The sequence below is a fragment of the Aspergillus nidulans genome, chromosome III (assembly GCF_000011425.1).
Source record: "Aspergillus nidulans FGSC A4 chromosome III".
Lineage (NCBI taxonomy): Eukaryota > Fungi > Ascomycota > Eurotiomycetes > Eurotiales > Aspergillaceae > Aspergillus > Aspergillus nidulans.
In genome coordinates this window covers 384,625-401,446 of record NC_066259.1, presented here as the reverse complement: position 1 = coordinate 401,446, position 16,822 = coordinate 384,625, and the positions used below count along the sequence as shown (strand labels likewise).

The window sequence follows — 16,822 nt, the reverse complement described above, 5'->3', positions numbered from 1 at the left end:
AAGATGATGATATGCGCTGCGCTCCAACTTCAATTTCCTAGCAGAGGAACTGCTCCGGTGCTCTACTCCGTAGACTCAAATTGAAGCACATCGTCTTTCTCGAATTTGACTGCTTTGAGCTAGAGTACCCGGGTATATGGTTAGTGCAGAGAGACAACTACATAATATACAACCGCCCAAGTAGGGACGGAAAGGCAACCTTCTACGTCCGCTTGGGCCTCAAAACAAATCTCCACGTTGTCCCGAAATGGTAGCGCTCCTCCTCGACAATCTCCAAGCCGCTATCTCGAACAATCTGTCCGATATCACGGTTCCACCAACACCCATGTCGGTCCGCATGCGCGGGGGCCAGATTATCCAGCACGCGATTCAGCCAGTCGTAATGCGATCGGCCATGTTCTAAGAGCAGGATGCGGCCATGCTGCGGTTCTGTGATCGTCCCTAGGTGCCGCAGGGCCCCCGCAGGGTCCGGCATCGAGCACAGTCCCATTGTTTGCACAATCGTGTCGTAATACCCTTGCCCCTTACCCTGCCCTTGCCCTTGCGACTCGGATGGCAGTACCGAACCCGACGCCGACAATGACGGCGGAGGAACATCCCTCGCATCCTGCGCGCGGAACTGAACCTTCTCACTCCCAATGAAACCAGGATAGAGTTTCTCAAACTTCGCCCTCGCAATCGCGACCATCTCCGGACTCAAATCCACAAATGTAACGGTCCGGCACCCTCGAACGCCCACTTGACTCTTTTCATCGATAATCCCCCGTTTCTCTCCTAGTTCGTAGTACTCCAGATTCCGGCCAGTCCCACAACTGACCTCCAATACATTCCCTCGCGCCTGCCGCACAAGATCGCGGCGCTTCGCGCCCAGGCGCATTAGTTTCTCTGAGAGCTCAACGTCCGCGTCGAACGTCCGCGCGGTATGGTTATACCGGTCAGAGACGTCCTCTGGAACAGTCAGGGACTGCGCTTGGTTCACCTCGCGACGGTATGAGGCGTAGAGATAGCCGCAGTAGGTGCTTATAACCAGGGCGCTGACGCCTAAGACGGTCATTGCCCTAGGAGACATGCGAGCTTGCAACGCCGTTGCAGAGTCGGAGCTGAGATTTTGCAGGTGCGGGTTCGCGCGTTTGAGCAACCGAGGGCTGGATTCTATTAGCTATGCCGGTCCTTTATCTCTCATTCAGGCTGGCGTACCTTGTCTGCCGCGGTGCTGGGCTGGTTTTGGTGGTTTTGGGTGCCCGTAACGGCCCGGGTGCTTGCCCTTTGGCCGCTTTCACCGCGCTTCGCCCTATTCTCGACGCGCTCATGATGTAGACAATTATAATGCTTGACTTGTCAATCACCGCGTCGATGTTCAGACAGTTGTGTGGACGGTGCGAAAGCGATGAGCTCGAAAGGGCAAGTGGTCGCAGCGGGCCGCCCGATGCCGGAAAGCGAATTGCAGATCGGCTTATCTTCGGCCACTTTTTCTTGGAGATCAGTCCATATCTTGGGGAAGAGACAGCTGGATTCTCTTTCAGCTCCCCAATTCGCATTCTGTACCCTTCAGAGCAAAAACCAGCAAGGAAAGAAAGCAGCTCAGTGTTAAAGAACACTGCCGGAGTCTCTACACCCAACGGTCTACGCTACAACCATGTCGCTCCCTGACAATATCCTGATCGTGGGAGGAGGGGTTTTTGGATGTGAGTGGGAGAAGCTGGTGTGGGAGTACAATTCACCCCCTTCCTACCTGTTCGCTCTTCGTCGCAACTGGGATGTAAACGCTAATAGCGCACAGTATCCACGGCGCTCTCTCTCTCCAAGCGCCACCCCAACAGTAAAGTGACTCTCCTCGAAGCTTCGCCGACAATTCCCAATCCCCACGGCTCCTCCGTCGACAGCTCCCGCATCATACGAGCCGACTACTCCAATCCTACATATGCGAAACTCGCCTCCGAAGCCGTTGACCTCTGGCGTACTACCGAATGGGGCCATGAAGGTCGCTACACCCAGAACGGCCTGCTGCTGGTCTACCCTGACGGAAACTCCACGGCAAAAGACTACACCACCAAATCCTACCACAATGTCAAGCAGCTCGGTGAGAACGCGCAGTTTCTGCCTACAAAAGCAGATGTGCTTAAGGCGGCCCCGGCATACGGCGAGACACTCCAGGTCGCAGGCGGCTACGTGAACTGGAGCTCTGGCTGGGCGGACGCAGAGGCCGGAGTCCGCTTCGCGAAGCAGAAGCTCGACAAGGAGGGCAAAGTACGCTTCGTGCACGGCGAAGTCTCCCGTCTCCTCTTCTCCCCGATTGATAACCGCACGGTCACAGGGGTTGTTCTCAAAGATTTTAAGAACACGACCATGACGGCCGACCTCGTCATCCTCGCAACAGGCGCCTGGACAGCCGGGCTTGTCGACCTTCGGGGTCGCGCTGTCTCAACCGGCCAAGCAATCGCCTACATGCGCATCTCAGACGAGGAGCAACGCCGCCTCGAACACATGCCCACGATCCTCAATTTCGCAACGGGTATCTTCATCATTCCGCCGCGCAACAACATCCTCAAGATCGCCCGACACGCCTACGGCTACCACAACCCCAAGGCAGTTCCCGTGCCCGGCGCGACACCAACAGGAGAAACAATGCACGTCAGCTTGCCGGAGAAGGGCGTCCCCATCCCGCTGGAGGGGGAGACGGCCTTCCGCACAGCCCTGAAGCAGCTCCTCCCCTCCTTCGCGGACCGTCCTTTCCTCAATACCCGGATCTGCTGGTACACAGATACGTATGTCGATCGTACCAACCCTTTATTGCTCATGACCATTCGATACTAACTATGCCCAAACAGTCCCAGAGGCGACTTCATAATCACCCACCATCCATCGCACCCACACCTCGTCCTTGCAACTGGTGGCAGCGGCCACGCATACAAATTCTTCCCACTTATCGGCGAAAAGGTGGTCGATGCGCTGGAGGGTAAGCTCGCACCCGAACTGCGCGCGCTCTGGGACTGGCCGGAGGCTGTGGACGAGGCCCACTTTGACGGAACAGAGGATGGAAGTCGTTCAGGGGATAAGCGGCTGCTGCTTTTGGATGAGTTGGCGAAGGGGCAGAAAGCGAAGCGGGAGAGTGCGTTGTAGGTCTGACGGATAAAACCAGCTTTTGGTATGTGTGTGAAATAGATAAACGGAGAGGGATATATATATTGGGTGGATGTTAGCTAGTGTATATATGTATATGCATGCGTATCTTCGACTGCATCACATGTCTTATGCGAGCATCAGTAGTTTTTCTGACAATTTAATTCTTTGAATACGATTCATCCTTATACGAACATTTATATTCGCAAACTGGCTTTAAGACGCAAACTGGCTTTTAAGACCTAAACGGCGAAAGAAAGATCTCATCCACTTTTTATTTTATATGTTAAGTAATGCTACTGGATCAGGCTTACAAACCCGTCATCAGGCATCAATTAAGTAGGACGATCTAAAACAGGGAGCCCAGTGCCCACGGGAAAAAAAAGACGAGTAACCCAAGAGACTGCATAGAGCAGTTCGAGAAGCCCTCGGTGTCAATAGACTGGAAGACAAACGGGGAATTAGAAGGAGGCAACAAGCCGACCAGCGCGCAGTACCGCCCCCTTTTCAACCTGCGGTGTGCGACTGTCTAATTTGTGAATCGTGTTGAAAATTGCCTTAGAAAAAAAAACCAAACAAACCCGAATCGCTAGAACGCCGTACTAATGCTCGCATAAAACTCGTGATGCAGTTCAGAAGATACCACGGCTGACTAGACTTGAGCCTTAGCCGCCCCGGCATCGAGAAACTTTTTGATAATACAGGGGTTTGAAGTGAGTATGACAAAGTGCTGAGATATCTCAGCCCCTCATCAGAATTGCTACTCTTTAGACCTTGCGGAAATCTGTACCAAAATTAGCGGGTGTTCGGATATCGAACGTGGGAAGCTTACCAGAGAGCACAGGGTAGATGAGTTCGAAAGCCTGATAGATCTCTTCACGGACTTTGGCTCCGGTCAGGACAATTTTTCCGCTGACGAAGATCAAGAGGACGATCTTTGGCTTCATCATACGGTAAATAAGACCTGGGAACAGCTCCGGTTCGTAGGAACTGAAGTTGTGGTGACGACTCGCCAGACCTTCCAAACGAATTGGAAATTTGATATCGCAGGACCCCACAATGTTCTGGATTTTGAAATCTGTGAACTTGGCATTGAAGCCCAACTTCTGGATGATACGAGCGTACTTCCTCGAAGCCAACTTGGAATCGTCTTCCGACTTGGCACCAGTAACCACCATCTTGCCAGAGGCGAAGATCAACGCAGTCGTCTTGGGTTCCCGAATACGCATGATAACGGCCGCGAAACGCTAGAGGAAAACCAGTTCAGCCACACTGTACCCTGATTTAATCCACTCAGGGAGGTGTGGAAAATAATACCTTAGGGTTGTATTCCGCATTTCTGGCGTGCAGCGCAATAGTCTTGAGATCAAGACGACAATCAAGGTTGACTGTAGCGACAATGTTTCTTCAAGAGTAGTCTTTGTTCAGTATTCTGGTGGACCAGAAAGATGACAACAGAGTATACTCACTGCAAGGTAGGCACGATACCACTCCCTGGAGCGCTGGCACCAGGGGTCGCAGCTGGAGTAGCGGGCATCACCCCATTGCCGTTAGCGGCATTTGCTCCCTGCTGCTGGCCATTCACATTTCCATTCGCGCTCTGACCATTAGTGGCCATATTCGCATCCTTATCGGAAGGCGGTGTCAGGTCAGCACCACCAGGGAAGGCAGTGCCGCCAGGGAAAGACAGCGACGAGGGAGAAGTGAAGGCACGAGCCTGTTGGGCAGTGGCAGGATGAGTAGTGAGCGAGTCCATTGTCAGGTCTGTCAAACTTTGCTCAAGTGTGTGACCAGTTGAGTGAAAACTGGCAGACTGCAGCGAGTTAGTTCCCGCAAATATGGAAAGATGGGAAATTATGGGGGAGGCATATGCGATTGGGCGACAGGGCGGGATGAACAACAAACCTCGTGGAGATGGACAACTGAATGTATCCCCTAGTAGACTGCCTTCAAGGATGAGCCGTTTCGCAGTAGCAAAACAGGCGCAGGGCAATTGACGAGAAACGGCAATGCCCAATAGAGGGGAGATATGTGAAGGGTTGTGAGGATGGGCAGAAGAAAGATCACAATGAAGTGTTTTCTATTAATTGAAATGACAGTTTTGTCGCGATAATGAATTGCAAGCGAGCAGCGATGTGTAATAAAGGGAGTGGATAAGTAGAGGAAACACTTCGGATGACAAGCTCAGATTCTTCTTGCTTCCAGTATCCTCGGGTAAGCTCTTCTATCTTGGTGTGATTTGTGTTTGAAGTGAACGGCGAAGATAAGATGCTGATGCGTGCCTGAGGCTGCAACTTTTGTCTCAGCAACTTATTTTTTTGGCACCTGAATTTAGCAGACTACGCAAGAGCGAGAATCTGCAGACCTCAAGGACTTTGTGTGTGGAGAGAGAGTCGGGTGAGGGGAGGGGAGCGGAATGAGGACAAGCGCCAAGAGCCGACCGACATAAATTTCTAAAACGCAGGGTCGGGGAGGTGACGGGCTTTATATGTTTTGGGGAGGCGGAAAGGCGGGCTAAGCCCAAGTCTCAGACCCATGGACGGCAAGCCGCTAGCGTAACTCTAGGGAAAATTTATGGGCGCTGTGGTGGCAAATTTGTCCAATAGGAAAGAGCAGCAGCAAACCGTGTGGGCCTCGACTTCAGCGTGAGTGGCCAACAACTGCATTCAGTCGCGACTCGACGCGCTCTGACAGAACCCGTGACTTCTTTATCCATGCTTGCAAACACCATCCATCCTTCCAGTTGCAGCTGGGTGGTTCTTTTTGACGTTCCTTGAAAGCTTGAACGCGATTCATCTACTCGGCAGATACAAAGAAACCTGGATGTCCATATCGTTGATTTTAAATCGATCTTCGAAGCAGAGGACCATGGCCGACTATCGCTTTCGCTCTCTGCAAATGCAAGCCTCACTCCTGCGCGCTCCCTAGCAATATAATGCTGATTGGACCGCTCTCGCGCTTCTTATCATACCAGCGACCGGTGACTTTTCCCTAGCATTGCAACAACATCTAGAGTGTTGCATAGGTCATATCCAAATTAAAGAGAATTTTCGAGAAAGCGACGCTCATCACCGCGGCTATCCGGATTAGTTGTCCGTGATCTGTCGTTCGACACATGCCACCGTGGCCTTTTCAGGTATCCTGCATACCCCATACCGATCTCAGCCATACTTGCACCCTCCCTTGACCGAGCGAGCAGGTGGATCCCTTTACCTGTAGAGACATAGTAAACAATAAATCTTCCTTGGGGATTGTCAGACAGGCACGTTATATATCTGAAATATTTTTTAGTTTTAGTTTTATTTTTTTCCTTTTTCAACTAAGGAAATTTTGGCCGCAGCGCATGGATGATATACGCCATTATTATTATATGTATACGTAATCCTGGTCGCTGACATCAAACTTGCGAGCGAACCATATTAACTAGATCCGATCGCGAAGAGCCTCATAGACTATGACGATGGACTGGATTTTCTGTGCTTAGTGGCGGCTGGGCAAAATGGATTCGCTTGCATTAAGCAACCAAGAGCAAGAATATTGAGATCTTTAGACCTATGAGGAACTGCTATGAAGAATTGGAGCCTTGAAATCCATACTTGTACTCCGCTCTCCAAAGAGGAAGTAGCCTCTGATCACCCGCGCCCGTAGAGGTCTTCTCGACTACCCCGTACTTTGATCGTACATACGACTGGGGCAGCACCAGGTGAGCCGATCGTAAGCGTCTGTAGTTTCCTAGCTATCGGCGGGTGCGGCAAGTACAGAGAGTGAGCCCAACGCCTGACTCCAGCTGCTCGGTCGGAAATTGGCGGTTACTCCGTTAGCGAATGTCATTACCGCTGCTCTTATTGGTCGTATACCCAGGTAACCGAGGTCGGCGGGCGGCTATGGTTTTTTCTCGACGGGTCTCTCGCCAGTTGAACCCCATTAGCCCAAAGTGATCATTCGCCTACTTACAACCTAGTACCTGCTCCAGCAAGAGTTATGTCTCACTGTGCTCTGTAGACTCAGCAAGTTCCGCCATTCGACCCTCGAGAGCCAGACGCCCCTTCGCCGCGATTCTTCATGGCTTCAAGAGGAGTCGTGCTGCGCCTATTGAGGCGTGAGACTCGGCCTAGCCCCTCTAGGCTTTCAAGACCATCGTCATCGTTATGCATCAGTTCTCGCGGCTCAATCGCAACATCAGGTAGACGGGCGAGTGTCCGCTGCTCAGCACACTCCAGGCCGATCCAGGTTCGCGCATTTTCGCAGTCGATCTCAAGGAATCTCACCGATGAGAACGGTCACTTTGATCCCCGGCAGGTTGAGCGGGAGTCGGACGAGGTAGACGTCTGCATTGTCGGCGGTGGTATGCAACCTGTGTCTTGTGGTTGCGCTTTGCACATTTGCTTGCAAAGCACACATGTGACTGACAATTGGCTTCCCTCTTAGGTCCTGCTGGTCTTAGCGCTGCAATTCGATTAAAACAACTTGCCAATGAAGCCGGAAACGAAGAATTTCGCGTTATCGTCCTAGAGAAGGCTGGTGAGATTGGCGCTCATGTTTTATCCGGCAATGTGCTCGAACCTTCAGCTCTGGAAGAGTTATTTCCGGACTGGCTGTCGGAGGATAACCCTTCCCGTTTTGAAGGCGCCACCCCGGCCAAGGAGGATAAGATGCGGTTCTTGACGAAAAATTCGTCGATCCCGATTCCTGCGCCACCACAAATGAACAATCATGGGAATTATATCATCAGTCTGAACGAGTTGACAAAGTGGCTCGGCGAGCGGGCTGAGGAGCTGGGAGTGGAAGTATACGCCGGATTTGCTGCCAGTGAAATCGTTTACAACTCGGACGGTTCAGTAAAGGGTGTGGCAACCAACGATCTCGGTGTTGCTCGGGATGGTCAAGCCAAAGATACGTTTGAACGGGGAATGGAGTTCCATGCTCGTGTCACGCTTCTTGGAGAAGGCTGTCACGGTAGCTTGACCAAGCAAGTTACCAAGAGGTACGATCTCAGACGGGACAGCCAGCCGCAAACATATGGAATCGGTATTAAGGAGGTGTGGGAAATTCAGCCGGAGAAGTTCAAGTCGGGCGAGATTACACATTCCATGGGATACCCGCTGCCAAAGGATACCTACGGCGGTGCTTGGATGTATCACTTTGGTGAAAACATGGTCAGCATTGGTTTAGTAGTCGGTCTTGATTATCCGAACCCGTGGTTGTCGCCCTATGGAGAGTTCCAGAAGCTCAAGCATCATCCTCTGTATCGCGAGGTCTTGGAGGGTGGAAAGTGCATTTCCTACGGTGCTCGAGCATTGAACGAAGGTGGTTACCAGTCAATCCCTAAGTGTGCGTTCCCCGGAGGTGCCTTGATTGGTGATAGCGCAGGTTTCCTCAATGTCCCCAAGATCAAGGGCACGCATACGGCGATGAGGTCGGCGATCTTGGCAGCAGAGTCTACGTTCGCCGCCCTGAGAAATGACGCGGGTGGCACTGTGTTCCTATTCGACTACGAGGACTCACTCCGTAAGTCTTCGATTTGGAAGGAGCTGTACGAGGTCCGAAACATGCGACCGTCTTTCAGCACACCCCTCGGTATCTACGGAGGTATTTTGTATTCCGGCCTTGAGGCTTACATTTTCCGCGGCCACACCCCGTGGACGCTCAAACACCACGGCACAGATGCGGCAGCCACTAAGCTGGCATCTGAATGCGAGAAGATCGAGTATCCTAAGCCCGATGGCAAGATCTCTTTTGATATCCTGACTAGTGTGAGCCGAACGGGTACCAACCACGAAGAAGACCAGCCGGTGCACTTGCAAGTGGAAGACTGGGACAAGCACACGGACATTGCCTGGCCCAAGTACAAGGGAGTTGAGAATCGCTTCTGCCCGGCTGGGGTGTACGAATATGTGGAGGATTCAAGTAAACCGCACGGGGTTCGGTTTCAGATCAACGCTCAGAAGTACGTTCCTTCCCTGTCGTCCTTGCCTTCGAGTATTGCTTGCTAACGTTATTCAGCTGCATTCATTGCAAAACATGTGATATCAAGGTCCCAACCCAGGACATCAACTGGCAAACCCCCCAGGGCGGAGAAGGTCCCAAGTACTTTAAGACATAACAGGTATTCGTGTTCAATATTATGAGATCACTTAGATAGGTTTCTTATTCTCTGTTGGAAGAACGTTTTTTTTTTAGTGTTTCGGAGTTGGCCCAGCTCGGAAAATGTATATATAAGTTCCTGTCATCTGTATTCTCTCAAAACTTTTAGTATATCAGGCAGACAGCGTTTCATAGTTGTACGCTACATGGTGGACGCTCTGGGTTGTAGATTGGTACCTTATTAGAGCGGAACCAAGGAGTGCCGACCATGGTTTGGCATTCCTAACCAGCACTTTCTTCCAATGACACATTCCATCTTGATTTACATACATAGACGGTACCTACATTTATGATGCATCATTGAATGTATTTATTTCACTCAAACTACTTCTATCTTTCATGTTCATGAAACAGAGCAGGCGGGGCCACGTGGACCCTCCACTCAAAGTGAGGCGTAAAGCGCTGCCCTCTGATTTGTAGCCTTCCTTTAGCTCGTCTGTGTCGCTCACTTCTGTTCGTCTGGACGCTTCTCAACTCCTCTTTTTCCCTTCACCTCCCATCAACTCCATCATTTTACATCGCCTGCGGCCCTATATTTTCATCACGTTCCACGGCCAGGTTGCCTGCAGGTTATAGCCATCTGAGGATCTCAACATTACTTCGTGATTCGACCCGTTTGGACCACGCACTGGAACTCAGGAACGGCCCGTCTCCTTCACTGACTTGACTATCGCCGACTGTCTCACAGCTCACAGGACTTTGCATATTCTGACTCCCGTGGCCTATTCCCTCGTCAGCACTCGCTCTCCCCTGTTGACCAGGATTCGAGTTTGGGCCATAGCCGGTTTCTAGGCCTGCGTTTTCCCCTTTGGTCACCGTCTGGTATTGACCGCTGTGGTTGATCTTCATCCTTACATTGCCAATCATGACTGAGGTCTCTTCCACCCGACTCTATCTCGGGAACCTTCCCCGCAATGGTACGCTGGCCTCCATTAGTATTCCCTCAGAGGTCTTTCTATCTTCAGCCCGAATTGGATATTTTCCCCTCGAGTCCTAGAGTGTCCCCCAATCTTAGGATGCCCCGGTGGACCTGTGCCCGTTTGACGAAACGCGCCCTGGATTCTGTTACTGCTGCCGATCATGTTCGATTGCGCATCAGACGGGGCAGTCTCAATCTTGGGGCTTCAATCTTCATTCGTTTGTGCCTTGCATATCATGGAATACCCTTCGTGGCAGTAGCGCATCTCCATTCCCCTGGACCGTCATTTTTAGTCCTTCCGAGCTAACAATTTGCACGGCGCCTTGGCTGCGCCTTTGCCCTTATTCAGTGACCAAACAGGATATCGAAGAGCATTTCAGCACCCATGGTACTGGAAAGATCACAGAGATCAAGCTTATGAATGGCTTTGGATTCATAGAATACGAAGACGCGATGGATGCAAGAGATATTGTTCCTGGTAAGAGGCTGGTTTTGCAGCTTGAGTCACATTGCTAACCTGTCAATTAGCATTCCGTATGTGAGATTGTAGCCCGAATTCAAGGGCCATTTTTGTTGACCAGAACCCAGACGGAAGTGATTTCAAAGGCGAGCGCCTCACCGTGCAATTTGCCAGGGGACCCCGGCGCAAGGAAAATTTTCCAGTTCCCACGGACCGTCCAAATCTCCCTCGTCCGCGACGTACTATTTTCCGTATGATAATTTCCGGTCTCCCGGAAACAAGCTGGCAGGTTAGAAGCCCTCTCAATGTCCTTCTCTTCCAACATCCCGGGATTTAAATACCACCCCAATACCATCAGGCCCAAGAGCATCAGCCGCTCTGCTGTATAGCACCCGTTGGAAGCCCACTGCTACAGCCTCAGGTGGCTGGCCTGATATGACTTGCCGGCGTGCATTCATTTGGCAAAGAAGTCCAGTACAGGGTTACAAACCGCACCTCTTGACGACCGACAGCCCCAAACTGGATGGAACCAATTAGGCATTATCCCGGACTTCTTTCGCCTTCCTATTGCCGGCCATAGATTTTGCCTTTTTTTTTTTTTTTTGCAATTTCTTGGACTCAGCCGGATACATTCCTCATTCCTGGACAGGAACTTACACCGCGGATTATAGGACCTTAAAGACTTTGCCCGTCAGTCTGGCTTGGATGTCGTCTATTCGGAGACTGGCCGTGAGCCTGGAAGAGGGTGGGTTGCGCCCAGATTACCTGAAGCTGGGAAACCTGGTTAACACGATTCAAGGATTGTCGAATTTGAGACTGCCAATGACCTGAAAACTGCGGTCGAGAAGCTCGATGGCCGAGAGTTTAAAGGGACCAGAGTAACCTGTGTACCCGATGTAAGGACCACCTTGTGCCCAAGGATTGGATAAAATCCTCATCATGTTGCGCCTCCTAGATTCAGCCGTACGATGATCGCCCTTACCGTGATCCATACCGATCCCGGTCCCCCCGTCGGGGTTATCCACCGATGGATGAGTACGACCGCAGATATTCGGTGCCACGCGGCTACAGCCCGCGTAGCCATTACCGCGAACGGTCCCCAATTCCCATGCGCCGGGACTACTATGGTGATGGCTACGGACGCCGCACCCCCCCTCGCCCTAGGATGGAGGACTATCCTCCCCCACGTCGTCCATATGAAGACCCTTATGGCCCACCACCTCCGCCCCGGTATGATGATCCGTACGCTGCTCCTCCGCGGCCTTACGGACGACCTCGGTCCCCGCCACGGGGTGACTATGCTCCGTATGATCGCCGCTACTGGTAGGGAACTGCACGGCTTGTTTCTTTTTCCTTGTGTTGTGGATACCCTTCACGTCGAAGATCTTCTCAAATTTCGCTCTTTGGTGCGCCACGGAACGGTATTTCGTGCTTTGAACCGTATCTTCTTTTGCTTTGCGGCTGGGGATGGTTCTTGCTGGTAGCTTTTATCTATACTTAGCCCTGAGATCGCCCAGTCGGCAAATGTGTAATCCTGCCGGACCCTAGGCACGTCCAGCAGATGCAAAGTCGAGCCGTTGTCACCTGGGTTAGCTCTGGTAATGATTGATGGATTTATGGCCCTTGATGAGTTTTGAGACGGCCGTTGGGAGATAATGTATTGCAGCTAATATACTCGATCTACGTTTGTATAGTTGTAGCCGTAAGCGAGGCTCCCAAGTAAACGACGTCATGATGAATCCAAAACTTTGACCCACGCTAAAGGCACTCTGCTATCTAAAGTCCCCAGCAATGGAGCTTCAGCCAGCATTCGCCTGAGTCTGCGGTTCTCTGTATTGTTCAGCTTGTGCATCAGCAAAAGCAACAGGCCCCAGTAATTTCACTACTTCTGCTGTTCATGTTGGGCTCTATACTGTGATTGCGGCCCCACTTCAACTTATCTGGACCTAGCTCCAAAACCACACAGTCTCACCAGCTTCCAGCTCAAAAAAATCCAGCTTCGATCAACATCATCATAATGGCTGAGCAACGGGTTAACGTTCACATACCATCCCGCCCCGCCGTTCTCGACAGCGTTCGCCTCCGCAATATCCAACTCCCTCTTCCCGCAGCGCCAGACCCATGGCACCGCAACGGTAAACCTCAGCCGTGCACTGCATCGCTGAAGCTCTCCTACTCCTCCGCCGTGGCAGCCGCAAATGCCGATGATGTCTCTCTCTCTCTCGACTACGGGAAGCTCTATCGCCGACTGGAAGAGGATATCCGCAACATGACAGCGGGAAGCAAACCCAGCGGGACCACGCCCGGGCAGCATATGATTAGCGTTGACGGAAGCCGGCGCGAGGAGATGATGAGGGCGGAACTCGGCCAGGATGTGCGTCTGACCGCGGGAATTGTCGCCAATTGTGGTCTGGGACTGCTCGATGAGACGGCAGCTGGGGTTCGACGGATGGCTCACGTGCATCAAAGTCGACGGAGGAGTAGCGCGTCTGCCTCTGAGGCGCGGGCTGCGAACTTCAATAGTAGCACTTCCTCGTCATCTACTGGCGGGCCTATCGATGATGTTTATGGCCAGTGTGAAGTGTGGCTGCATCTACCAAAGGCTCTGTTACGTGCCGAGAACGGGCTTCATTACCGCAGTTCTACGGTTTGGGGGTATAGACAAGGGAGCACTGCTGGGAGCGATGTAAGTAGTTCAGAGCGGTGCCCTGTGGTTTTGGAAGAGGGGTTTCGTATCGAAGGGATTCGGTGCTACTGTATCCTGGGTGTGAACTCGCACGAGCGGGTTGAGAAGCAGGCGGTGATTATCTCACTGGAATTCAAAGGACCAGGACAGTTGGCTTGGGGCTCAACTGTGGTGGATACCTATCAGGCGATGACGAGGGCTGTTGCTGAGGTTCGTTGTTCATCCTTTTTACCTTGAAACCATAAGCTGACCATCATGCTTTAAGCGCGTTGAAGAGACTTCATTCCAAACAGTTGAGGCGCTGGCTACGTTCGTAGCCCGCATTGTAACAGTGGACTATGCCAATGAAAGGGTGACCGTAAGGGTTGAAAAGCCCAGTGCGCTCGCATTCGTGGAGGCTTCTGGCGTGGAAGTGACTCGGTCCCAGGCATTCTTTGAGAGAACTGCATGATTATTGGGCGAATATTTAATCTATGAGCGAACTTGTAAACGCTTTAAGTCTTGTGAATGATATTCTGTATATCCAATGGCCCACGCACGTGAAACATGGCGGAACAGGCCTGGCCTCGCTTAGCATCGGTGTTTGCTGATTGGCTGCGAAATTCAAGGAAGACGCTGCAGCCTCGGGGTCTGCATGGCCTTGTCTTTCTTCCTACTCCCTTTCCTGCTTACACTTTCCCTTGTACGGGATTACCTCATTTGCAACTCTCCCTGTGTCTCGGATCTCGAGATATATTCTTTTTATTCCGTATATCATCGTCCGCCGTTTCTTCATGTGCCCGTCTGCGCCCAAGTCCTCATTGCTCGATCTCGCCCGCACTGCTGGCCTTCACCTCATCTCAACCCCAGATTTGACTGCCGCTTCATCGTTCGCTCTGGCCGGCTGCTCGCTATCTGCTGCTGTTACCTCCGTGCCAGATTCCACGCTGCGCGAGGCTTTCGTTAACGACGTGATTTGGGTAGGGGTTCGTCGTCCGTCCTGAAGAAGGGCGGACGGTAAATACTACACTGCTTGTCCGTTCTCTGGGGTTGCTTTACAAGGAGGAAAACGGAAGCAGCGGTCTAATCGCCGCGCTTGAAAAAAGTGGTGCTTGTAATTTGATCTAGAAGGTGGGGTTTTTTTTCAATATCTTCTTCGTTTGCTCAAAAATCTTGGCTAAATGATGCTCGTGGACAGATTAGGTCGGTATCGTGAATCGTACCTTGTCGTTTCTGTGCGTATGAGTGAGCGGATGTGACGGTTTCTGGTTAAAAATCCTCTTCCGACGACTCATCGGCGAGACTACCATTGATTTACCGCGGGGTGCTATTTAATCTTGCCACGAGTTTCTGAGGATCGTGGGAATTATACGCGGATATGTCGCCAAATACAGCTCAGGATGATCTTTCGGTTGGGGATGTGTTCAGCCCCCAGGCTGATATGTGCCACTCGAAAATTGAAGAGGAGTGCAACACTGTCAGCCAGCAAACCGGATTTCGGATGAGTGCGCGCAGCCCGGAACGCAGACCCGGCCTATTTACAAAATCGGACACGAACCCGCTGACCGCGAAAGGCGACAGACGCAAGAAAAAGAAGAAGCAGGCTCAAATCGATGCAGGGCCGGCTCTGTCCACTGTCCGTGGGTTCACACCTCGAGGCTCTGGCGATGAAGACTCGGATTTCTCAACAACGAGCTCTCGCGCCACTAGTACTCAACCGCGGCCTCTGGCTGGAAGTAATGGTGCCAGCCCCATGCTGCAGCCGGTTTCTGGAGGCGGTATCAGTGCTCTACGGCTTCAGCTTGAATCTATGGATCTTTCTGGGAACTCTTCTCGCCGTAAAGCTGCTGATGGCCTTTGCTCTGCGACACCTAGCAACGCTAGTGTATATTCCGACAGCGATGAAACTGAAATTCTGACTAGCTACGAGGTGCCCCTGGACCATGATTACGTTAGTGCCGATGCTGTTGCGGAGGAGAAAAAGCAGGACGAGCAATCCCAGAATGATATGTCCACCCAGGACGTCCGCAACCAGCTTTGCCGGAAAATGACTACCGATGATTTTGAGCCTCTGCTCTGCTTAGGCAAGGGATCCTTTGGGACCGTTTTGCTGGTGCGCCATGCTCTCACAGGAAAGCTTTACGCGCAGAAACAGTTCAAGAAAGCCTCGATTACGGTTCACAAGAAACTCGTGGAACAAACGAAGACCGAGCGCGCGATTCTGGAAAGCGTGAATCGACACCCCTTCGTTGTAAAGCTCTTCTACGCCTTCCAGGACCACGAAAGACTTTACCTTGTCCTCGAGTACGCCCAAGGAGGAGAACTCTTCACCCACCTCGCGATGGAACGCATGTTTGACGAAGACGCTGCGGCCTTCTACATGGCCGAGATGGTCCTCGCGTTGGAGCACCTACATCAGAACGTCGGCGTGATCTACCGCGATCTTAAGCCAGAAAACTGCCTCCTTGACCGCGAGGGGCACCTCCTTCTGACTGACTTCGGCCTCAGCAAAATCGCCGTGGGCGACGACGACCGCTGCAACTCTTCCCTCGGCACAATCGAATACATGGCCCCCGAAGTCATTCAAGGCAAACCCTATGGCAAAGCATGCGACTGGTGGTCCCTCGGCGCTCTGGGATACGACCTTCTCACCGGCTCGCCTCCCTTTAAGGCAAATAACCACGCGAAGCTGCAAGAGAAGATTCTCAAACAGAAACTCGTCCTACCCTATTACCTCGGCCCAGACGCGAAGGATCTTCTCACACGTCTCCTCCGCAAGGAGCCCTCCAAGCGCCTGGGCTACCACATGCCCAAGGACTTGCAGACGATTAAATCCCACCGCTTCTTTCGCAAGATCGATTGGCGCGCTCTTGAGAGCCGTAGCCTGACGCCCCCTATCGTCCCAGTCGTCACGGACCCTGCTTTAGCCGAGAATTTCTCTACAGACTTCACTGCCCTCCCGTTGAGTCCGGTCGAGGGCCCCTCGTTCTTTAGCGAACATTACGCCGCCCAGCATCGGGGTAGCGGTGTCCGCAGCGACAGCCATTCCGGCATGAGCACTGGTATGGGTGTTCCGACGAGTCACGACGGTGCTGAACATGATAGCAATCCGTTCGGTGGATTCAGCTTTGTTGCGCCGAGTAGTCTGCTTGATCATGCCGTTGGTGGAAGTGGGGCGAGTCCCATGACTGCGGGCTATTGACTGCAGGGCTTTTCAGATTATTGCTACCATGTGCTGTCGGAATCAATAATTCCGCTATGTTTCTGCTGCTTTTGGTTGCTTTGGGACTTCGCGCTGTTGTGTTTCACTAGATATTTATCTATGGATAGGCTAAGACAATGTGGTAAATATCAGCTTACACTTAGACAAGAATTACACGGTTCTACTCTTTCGCTTCTTCACCCATTTCTCGCGTAGCCATTCTTCCGTTGTTTATATCCGCAGTACAAAATCAATTTCAGTTTGCTATGCCAGACGCAACTATCACAGAAAACACTTGAAAGGCTACGTATT

At 52.0% G+C, this 16,822-nt stretch overlaps 7 protein-coding genes across 7 annotated transcripts, besides 1 other annotated feature; 5 read left to right on the top strand and 2 right to left on the bottom strand.

Moving 5' to 3' along the window:
- Positions 1–16,822: part of a sequence feature (contig 1.84 954..621812(-1)) that runs on past both edges of the window.
- On the bottom strand, positions 203–1,310 carry ANIA_04974 (class I SAM-dependent methyltransferase; the record flags this gene model as incomplete). Its single annotated transcript, XM_657486.1, has 2 exons — positions 203–1,145; positions 1,198–1,310. 2 exons carry the CDS (start codon positions 1,308–1,310, stop codon positions 203–205), a joined length of 1,056 nt encoding a protein of 351 aa, XP_662578.1.
- ANIA_04975 (FAD-dependent oxidoreductase) lies at positions 1,542–3,215 on the top strand. Its single transcript, XM_657487.2, has 3 exons — positions 1,542–1,685; positions 1,781–2,765; positions 2,829–3,215. The coding sequence occupies exons 1-3, from the start codon at positions 1,637–1,639 to the stop codon at positions 3,118–3,120; spliced, it is 1,326 nt and encodes a 441-aa protein (XP_662579.1). The 5' UTR covers positions 1,542–1,636; the 3' UTR covers positions 3,121–3,215.
- ANIA_04976 (TATA-binding protein) lies at positions 3,885–5,554 on the bottom strand. Its single transcript, XM_657488.2, has 4 exons — positions 5,026–5,554; positions 4,590–4,933; positions 4,438–4,525; positions 3,885–4,367 (listed from the first exon to the last, which is right to left on the bottom strand). Exons 2-4 carry the CDS (start codon positions 4,874–4,876, stop codon positions 3,888–3,890), a joined length of 855 nt encoding a protein of 284 aa, XP_662580.2. The 5' UTR covers positions 4,877–4,933; positions 5,026–5,554; the 3' UTR covers positions 3,885–3,887.
- On the top strand, positions 7,062–9,301 carry ANIA_04977 (electron-transferring-flavoprotein dehydrogenase). Its single transcript, XM_657489.2, has 3 exons — positions 7,062–7,465; positions 7,549–9,067; positions 9,124–9,301. Exons 1-3 carry the CDS (start codon positions 7,183–7,185, stop codon positions 9,221–9,223), a joined length of 1,902 nt encoding a protein of 633 aa, XP_662581.1. The 5' UTR covers positions 7,062–7,182; the 3' UTR covers positions 9,224–9,301.
- ANIA_04978 (putative pre-RNA splicing factor Srp2) lies at positions 9,726–11,970 on the top strand (the record flags this gene model as incomplete). Its single annotated transcript, XM_657490.2, has 7 exons — positions 9,726–10,181; positions 10,533–10,661; positions 10,712–10,717; positions 10,772–10,932; positions 11,315–11,388; positions 11,443–11,539; positions 11,599–11,970. Exons 1-7 carry the CDS (start codon positions 10,130–10,132, stop codon positions 11,968–11,970), a joined length of 891 nt encoding a protein of 296 aa, XP_662582.1. The 5' UTR covers positions 9,726–10,129.
- ANIA_04979 (protein folA) lies at positions 12,644–13,780 on the top strand (the record flags this gene model as incomplete). The annotated part of the gene is made up of 2 exons (XM_657491.2): positions 12,644–13,539; positions 13,595–13,780. The coding sequence occupies exons 1-2, from the start codon at positions 12,661–12,663 to the stop codon at positions 13,778–13,780; spliced, it is 1,065 nt and encodes a 354-aa protein (XP_662583.1). The 5' UTR covers positions 12,644–12,660.
- On the top strand, positions 14,687–16,701 carry ANIA_04980 (AGC family serine/threonine-protein kinase; the record flags this gene model as incomplete). The annotated part of the gene is made up of 1 exon (XM_657492.2): positions 14,687–16,701. One exon carries the CDS (start codon positions 14,687–14,689, stop codon positions 16,508–16,510), a length of 1,824 nt encoding a protein of 607 aa, XP_662584.1. The 3' UTR covers positions 16,511–16,701.

What these genes read in the sequence shown, in the direction of transcription:
- ANIA_04975 (XM_657487.2), top strand. Translation starts at nt 1,637, where the DNA reads ATGTCGCTCCCTGACAATATCCTGATCGTGGGAGGAGGGGTTTTTGGA. An exon ending in GGGAGGAGGGGTTTTTGGAT is followed by an intron (nt 1,686 to 1,780) that starts GTGAGTGGGAGA and finishes AATAGCGCACAG; the next exon opens with TATCCACGGCGCTCTCTCTC. An exon ending in ATCTGCTGGTACACAGATAC is followed by an intron (nt 2,766 to 2,828) that starts GTATGTCGATCG and finishes ATGCCCAAACAG; the next exon opens with TCCCAGAGGCGACTTCATAA.
- ANIA_04976 (XM_657488.2), bottom strand. Translation starts at nt 4,876, where the DNA reads ATGGACTCGCTCACTACTCATCCTGCCACTGCCCAACAGGCTCGTGCC. An exon ending in GGTATCGTGCCTACCTTGCA is followed by an intron (nt 4,526 to 4,589) that starts GTGAGTATACTC and finishes CTACTCTTGAAG; the next exon opens with AAACATTGTCGCTACAGTCA. An exon ending in ATGCGGAATACAACCCTAAG is followed by an intron (nt 4,368 to 4,437) that starts GTATTATTTTCC and finishes GTTTTCCTCTAG; the next exon opens with CGTTTCGCGGCCGTTATCAT.
- ANIA_04977 (XM_657489.2), top strand. Translation starts at nt 7,183, where the DNA reads ATGGCTTCAAGAGGAGTCGTGCTGCGCCTATTGAGGCGTGAGACTCGG. An exon ending in CGTCTGCATTGTCGGCGGTG is followed by an intron (nt 7,466 to 7,548) that starts GTATGCAACCTG and finishes CTTCCCTCTTAG; the next exon opens with GTCCTGCTGGTCTTAGCGCT. An exon ending in TTTCAGATCAACGCTCAGAA is followed by an intron (nt 9,068 to 9,123) that starts GTACGTTCCTTC and finishes AACGTTATTCAG; the next exon opens with CTGCATTCATTGCAAAACAT.